The sequence below is a fragment of the Dipodomys ordii genome, unplaced genomic scaffold, assembly GCF_000151885.1.
Source record: "Dipodomys ordii isolate 6190 unplaced genomic scaffold, Dord_2.0 Scaffold2, whole genome shotgun sequence".
In the NCBI taxonomy this organism is placed as follows: Eukaryota; Metazoa; Chordata; class Mammalia; order Rodentia; family Heteromyidae; genus Dipodomys; species Dipodomys ordii.
Window position 1 is genome coordinate 23,244,537 of NW_012267218.1, and position 7,485 is coordinate 23,252,021.

General features: G+C 45.8%; 2 protein-coding genes across 2 annotated transcripts in view; both read left to right on the forward strand.

The window, feature by feature from the left end:
- The window catches only part of Ltbp2 (latent transforming growth factor beta binding protein 2), a 102,899-nt gene extending 99,051 nt beyond the window's left edge, over positions 1 to 3,848 (forward strand). Inside the window, exons 39-41 of the mRNA XM_013013523.1 lie at positions 204 to 485; positions 1,698 to 1,847; positions 2,117 to 3,848. Coding sequence (XP_012868977.1) covers positions 204 to 485; positions 1,698 to 1,847; positions 2,117 to 2,262 — 578 coding nt within the window. The 3' untranslated portion in view covers positions 2,263 to 3,848. The remainder of the gene's footprint in view (positions 1 to 203; positions 486 to 1,697; positions 1,848 to 2,116) is intronic.
- The window catches only part of Npc2 (Niemann-Pick disease, type C2), a 23,712-nt gene continuing 18,577 nt past the window's right edge, over positions 2,351 to 7,485 (forward strand). Inside the window, exons 1-2 of the mRNA XM_013013531.1 lie at positions 2,351 to 2,527; positions 5,353 to 5,559. Of these exons, the coding sequence (XP_012868985.1) occupies positions 2,351 to 2,527; positions 5,353 to 5,559 (384 nt within the window). The remainder of the gene's footprint in view (positions 2,528 to 5,352; positions 5,560 to 7,485) is intronic.

Below are 7,485 nucleotides of genomic sequence, written 5' to 3' on the forward strand. Positions count from 1 at the left end.
ACCTTCAGAAGGAAAAAGGGGAGCAGGCTTCTGTCCCTGTTGTTTGGGGACAAGGTATGGGTTGAAGGTGCTTCCAGGAATTTCAGAGGGCACCAGTCTGCGTGTGTTCCCTTTCTCCTGGGGAGGACAGCCAATTAACTATCCCACCAAGCTTAGCTAGCAGGAGCTGAAGCCCAGATCCCTCTCTCCCTCCTCCCTGGCAGAGGTCTATGCTCAGCTGTGCAACGTGGCCCGGATTGAGGCAGAGCGGGAGGCTGGGGTCCACTTCCGGCCAGGTTATGAGTATGGCCCCAGCCCAGATGACCTGCACTACAGCCTGTATGGCCAGGAAGGAGCCCCCTTCTACAACTACCTGGGCCCTGAGGACACTGCTGCTGAGCCCCCTTTCCCCAACATAGTCAGCCAGCTGGGGGACACCACACCGGTCCTTGAGTCTCCTCTGCAGCCCTCTGAGCTCCAGCCCTACTATATGGCCAGTCATCCAGGTGTGTTGTTGCAGAACTTGGGAAGAGGTGGGCACTGAAGCTGTCTCCCTTTCACCTTTTCCATCTGTCAGTCATGTCGCCAACAGGGTAAGGATGGGGAAGGGGAAAGATGACCAGCTCAGCCCAGTACAGTCACTCAGGATGAAGTCCAAATGCCCAGCTCAGACCATACCCAGTCCCTGAGCTGAACTAGCACAAGGATGCAAAAATATAGGACATTGTCTCAACCTCAAGCAGTTCTTGTGGGACTTAACAGCAAGAGAGCAGCACACTTGGCTGCAGGAGGCTAGACAGTCTGCTCTAAGCAAACGCAACATTCAAATCTGTGACCTGAAATGTGAAGTAAGGATTTATAGTGACTTCAAATGCTCATTGTGGCCAGGCACAAATGACTCATGCCTGTAATCATAGCTACTCAGAAAGCTGAGATCTGAGAATCACAGTTTAAAGCCAGCCTGGGCAAGAAAGTCCATGAGAATCTTATCTCCAGTTAATCACCAAAAAGTCAGAAGTAGAGCTGTGCCTTACGTAGTAAAGCACCAGCCTTGTGAATAAAAGCTCAGGGACAACACCCAGGCCCTGAGTTTAAATCCCAGGACCAGCATCAAAAATAAACAAAAACAAAAGAACAAAAAAAAAATTTCACTTTGGTGATTCTCCTACCCCCAGTTTTAAAAAAACCAATCTGAAATAATCCAGCTACTGGAGAGGCAGAGTTTAGGAGGGTTGAGGTTCAAGGCTAGCAAGGCAAAAAGTTGCTGAGATGACCCCATCTCAAAGAGTAAACCAGGAATGTTTGTGTATATTTGTGATCCCAGCTACATAGATATGTAGATCCCTTTGGAGGCTGTAGATTGTGGTCCAAGGCTAGCACTGAGCAAAAGCATGAGATCTGCCTTAGAAATTTAAAAAAAAAAAAAAAAAAGGGCTGAGTGAGTGGTAGAGTGCCTATCTAGCAAGACAAAGCCCTGAGTTCAAACCTCAGTAGTAAAAACCAAAAATCAAAACAAAAAATAATACTGTTAATAAATACAGCACTTCTTCCACCTTAGACTTTTCATCTAAAACAACACGAGTATAGCTGTTTATTGTAGCATTTTTTTTGTGAGAATTTATGACCGTCCCTTGTCCATGGAGGTGCTCAACCCACTGAAGAGTTCTGGGGAGATCTGAGCACAAGTTTCAGCCTCTGTCTGACTTCTCTTCTAGCAGAGTTGCCCGTTGCATTTGAAGGGCTTCAGGCAGAGGAGTGTGGCATCCTGAATGGCTGTGAGAATGGCCGCTGTGTGCGCGTACAAGAAGGCTACACCTGCGACTGCTTTGAGGGCTTTCAGCTAGATGCGGCCCACATGGCATGTGTGGGTAAGTTTAGCACATGATGAAGCAGGGAAATGGGAAATGTGCTACTGCCCTCTAGTGGGGCTGCCTGTCAAGCCAGGGGGTGAGTGAGCAAGCCAAAGCAAGGTCTAACAGCGCTGGGAAAGGATGAGTGCATAGTCTTGGGCATACTATGAGTTCACTGCCCTTGCTTTCTACCCTTGAGTTGCAAAGCTTGGGGAGGTGGCTGTCACACTTGGTTCCACTTACGGAGGCCAGGGCATCCTACAGCTTTCTCCCCTCTTTTCTTTTAGATGTGAATGAATGTGATGACCTGAACGGGCCTGCTGCACTCTGTGCCCATGGTCACTGTGAGAATACAGAGGGCTCCTACCGCTGCCATTGCTCCCCAGGTTATGTGGCTGAGGCAGGCCCTCCACATTGTGCTGCCAAGGAGTAGTTTGAGGGGTCTGTGTGGGAAGCTACCTGGAAATGGCCTCCAGCTACAGGCAGGGGCTTGAGAGCACTTTCCTCCCTGGGAAGACACCATGATGACATCAGGCCTGGGCACTGCAGCCAAGCTCCATCAGCTTTGCGTGCTTTCACCTCTGGCTGTGAGCTTCCTCACTGCCTCCATGCCCTTGCTTGGCTCAGACACCACCAAATGCTTTAATGCTTCAGCCACTGGCCACGAGGCCCAGCCCACCACCTGTCCTGGCCTTACTGTGAGATGCTTATCAAAGGCAGCCATATCCATCCCTCAGGCTGTGCACATATGCACAGTGTGAAGCTGTGGCCTCACACTGCAGACACCCCTTTCCAGCCATGATCCATGATGATTCTACAACCAGGACAGGGGCCACATGCCCCCTAGCATGAGCCTTCAGAATCTGTGGAGCAAGGAGTTTGGGAGAATTTGCGGGGTGACTCCAATGCTGCCTCTCAGAACTATCATTGCTGCCCAAGCAATACAGCATGGGCTGTGATTTTGTCATGTCTCCATCCTGTAGCCACTTCTGTGGCTCCTAATGAGGGACAGAAGAGCCCCTCATCTCAGAAAAGCAAGACTGATATTGGCTTGCTGAATGTAATAGACACAAATGAAGAAGAATAAAGGCCTGAGAAAGCAGCAAGAGGGCAATATAAAAATATGGGAAGCTGATATGAAAGGGGGAGACAAGGCTTTTTACAAGCTCAAATAAAGCATTCAGCACCTGGGTAAGTAAATAATCAAAATCTGTCCAGTGATGGCTCCTGTGCACCACCAACAGCAAGATAAAACTGCCCATCTTCAAAGTCCTTCTTACAGGAAACGAATCTCTCCCAGGCTCCCTTTGTAAAAGCTAAACTGATGTGCTAAGAATAAAATGGTCTGTTTTCTAGTGTGGTCTTACTCAAAGAAAGCCAGATTTCTAATGTGGTTCTTCTCTCTACTCAGAAGACCGTCCCCCCTTGCCTTCCCCTCCAGAAAATGGAAGTCTAGAACCCCTCTGGCTTTCCAAGCAGAGACTCACTTCAACCCAGGCTCACTTGGAGTTCAGAATCACAATGGAATAGAGAAATGCACATTTTTTGCTCTTCTGGCTTTTATTTACTCTTAGACCAAATTTCTTTACAATGTTGGCTAAATCTAAACATTACAGATGAGACTGTACCAACCCCAGCTGACCAGCTCCGCCAACAGCCTATGACTGTATTCAAGTGGGAAAAAGTTCTTACTAAAAGGCAAACTCTGACCTCATTTCTCTGGTGAATGGCAATGTAGAAGAAGGCTACAAGTGACTGAAGATATGGAGATGAACACTACTTTCTTAATTTAATCTGATTTGTCCTACCTGCTGCTCTGGTTGTCAGCCATCATATAACTATTAAATACTTCCCACATGCCAGGAACTGTGTTGAATGCTATGCATACATTGTATTTAATCATCCCAATTTATTTTTATTCCCAATTTACAAGTTAGGAGATTTAGATACAGATAGCTTAAATGATTTGCTCTAGGTCACTATACTAGTTGAGGTTCTTGCCAGATAAAAATAAATGATTCTTAAGCCCATGAAAATATTCTTTTATTCATAATTTTAAAAAATGCAACTTGCATCCAGGTGCCAGTGGCTCACACCTGTAATTCCAGCCACTCAGGAGGTTGAAATCTGAAGATCACAGTTTGAAGACAGCCCATGCAGGAAAGTCCATGAAACTCTTATCTCCAATTAACCACAAAAAGCTGGAAGTGAAGCTGTGGCTCAAGTGGTAAAGTGCTAACCTTGAGCACAAAAGCTTACCAATAGCGACCAAGCCCCAGAGTTCAAGCCCCTGGCGGGGTGGAGGAAGAGGAGGGATGGGGGAAAGGTTAGGGGAGAGGAAAAGCAACTTGCTAGGCATATACCTGTTGTCTTAGCACTTAAAAGGCAGAGGCAGGATTGACAATTTGAGGCCAGCCTGGGCCTATACAGCAAGACCCTATCTCACAAAACTGAGAGTTGGGTGTAGCTCAGTAATAGAGTGCTGGCCTAACACAAAGCCCTGAGTTTGATCCTAGCACCACAAAAAACAAACAACAACAACAAAAAATACAAACCGGGAAATAGACACTGTCATGCCAGCTGATGGGAGTATAAACCTCTCAAGAAGAAAATATGGCAATGTCTTCCAAAATTACAACAGCAGCTAACTCTATATCCACTTCTAGGAAGTTCACTTTATATATACTCTCACCAAATGTGAAACGACATAAATAAGAGGTTATTTATTAAAGCATTATTGGCAATAGTAAAAGATTAGAAATACTATAGAAACAAACAAAACTCTTTACATACCTTGATATCCAAAGAGGTGTATGCCATTTGTCTAAAGAAGAAAGTGGATAGCTGTTAACCACATCCTTGACACGCCACCATCCTGAGAATTACTTACATGATTCCCCCACATAGATGCTGCTCCCTCATCTCCTCCCTCCAACCCAATGCTTACCTTCCTCTTCATCCATATGGACATATTGGATGTACATACACCTATTTCCTTTCATTAAGAACACAAATGGCATACCATATATGGTACTCAGCTCTTTATTTAAATTTTTATGCAAGCCAATTTTGTACTTTGCTTTTTTTCACTCTATGCTTTTGCATAAAAAATTGTCTTACAGGGGCTGGGAAGGTGGCTCAGAGGTAGAGCACTTGCCTTGCATGCATGATTCGATTCCTCAGCACCACATAAGCAAAAAGAAAAAAGCCAGAAGTGGTACTGTGGCTCAAGTGGTAGAGCGCTAGCCTTGAGCTGAAGAGCTGAGGGACAGCGCCCAGGCCCAGAGTTCAGGCCCCACGACCGGACCCCAAAAAACAAAAAAGACAGTAGAGAGTAAGGAAAGGAGGAACAAAGAAAACAGATTGCTTGTACCATGCTAAGTATTAAGCCTAACTGATAGGTAAATCCTAGGAATTGAGAAGTACAGGCTTTGTGATTTACAGTATAGCTATGCTGGTGCTTAAGAATATATCTAATACTAGAGAGTACATCCATGTATTGTAATGGCATACTTGTTTAGAGTATGCAGATATTTCATTCTTTATTTTCTTCTTAGATACTCAGTCTAAAAACAGCACAGCCTTGGTGCGTGGCATCCTGTTTGGTGTCCCTGTCCCCTTTCCCATTCCTGAGCCTGATGGTTGTAAGAGTGGAATCAGCTGCCCCATCCAGAAAGACAAGACATACAGCTACCTGAATAAACTGCCAGTGAAGAATGAATACCCCTCGGTAAGTGACAGCTTGAGGGCACTGGATGCCTTGGGGCTGAATTAAAAACCTGAGGGCAGGATGTGGGAAGCCAAAGGGTAAAGGGCCTTTTCTCTCTAGTGAAGTACCAAAATCCTGAGGGGGAAGAGGTAGGTTTTCATACTAAGAATTAAGCCGGGCGCTGGTGGCTCACACCTGTAATCCTAGCTACTCAGGAGGCTAAGATCTGAGGATCGTGGTTCAAAGCCAGCCCAGGCAGGAAAGTCTGTGAGACTCTTATCTCCAATAAACTATTAGAAAACCGGAAGTGGCGCTGTGGCTCAAGTGGTAGAGCGCTCGCCTTGAGCTGAAGAGCTGAGGAACAGTGAGTGCCGAGGCCCAGAGTTCAAGCCCCATGACCGACCAAAAAAAAAAATTAGGAAATAGGGCAGACATTTTTCTCTTTTTTGGGGGGTGGGGGGTCCGGTCGTGGGGCCTGAACTCTTGGTCTGGGTGCTGTCCCTCAGCTCTTCAGCTTATGTGGTGCTGAGGAATCGAACCCAGAGCCATAAGCATGCAAGGCGAGCACTCTACCACTGAGCCACCTTCCCAGCCCATGGGCAGACATTTTTCATTATGTGCCTTTGTTCTTTCACTAGAGCCTAGTGCTGTGTTTCATATACATTTCACGTGATCCTTATGCCCTTCACATACAGAAGTGATATTATCTCTGTTTTACAGATGAAGAAATTTGAACTTCTTGATTTTACTCCATCAATAATTGTGGCAGCCTTTCAGGGCATTGGTAGCTCATACCTATAATCCTAGCTACTCAGGAGGCTGAGATCTGAGGTTTGTGGTTCAAAGCCAGCCCGGGCAGGAAAGTCTGTGAGACTCTTATCTCTATTTAACTGTCAGAAGACCAGAAGTGGTGCTGTGGCTCAAGGTGGTAGAGCACTAGCCTTGAGCAAAAGAGCTCAAGGTCAGCACCCAGGCCCCACAACTGTCAAAAAAAAAAAAAAATATATATATATATATATATATATATATATCCGCTTAGCTTTAAAGCTAGGTCTTATAACCCCAAAACAATATTAAAAGACTTTGGCCAAGTACCAAGTAATTAAAGGACCAAGCTGTCTTAGCAACAACATTAGAAAACCCCAGTTTTTCCATCAATCTTTTTTTTGGGGGGTGGAGGGGGAGAGTCTGTTGTGGGCCTGAACTCTCGGCACTGTCCCTCAGCTCTTCAGCTCAAGGCTATCTCTCTACTTGAGCCACAGGACCACTTCTGGCTTTTTCTGCTTATGTGGTGCTGAGGAATCGAACCTAGGGCCTCATGCATGCAAGGCAAGCACTCTACCACTGAGCCACCATCCCAGCCCCTTTTCTAATCAGTCTTTTAGCCAGAGAGCAAAGAAGTGTGTTAGCTCCACAGCAGAGACATTTAAGTAATGATGACATTTCCTTCCTTTCTTCCCCTCTCCAAACTCCACCTTCACTCCCTGCTTTACCTACTTCTTTTTCTGCCTCTGAGTAGGTAGTGCTAGAATGGATATGTATCAAAGATATCAATTGAAATAAGAAGAGAAAAAAAAATTACGTACTTACTTTTTTCCAAAAAAAATAGCTACATTTATTTTTAATTTCATTTTATTTTTTGGACAGTTGTGGGGCTTGAACTTGGGGCCTCGGCACTGTCCCTGAGCCTTTTTTACTCAAAGCTAGCACTCTACTACTTTGAGCCACAGTACCACTTCTGGTTTTCTGGTGGCTAATTGGAGCCTCATGAAGCTGGGCGCGGGTGGCTCACACCTGAAGAGACTGAAAACTGGAAGTGGCACTGTGGCCCGAGTGGTAGAGTGCTAGCTTTGAGCTGAAGAGCTCAGGGATAGCACCCAGGTCCAGAGTTCAAGCCCCATGACTAACAAAAAAAAAGAGTATCAAGGACTTTTCTGCCTGGGCTGG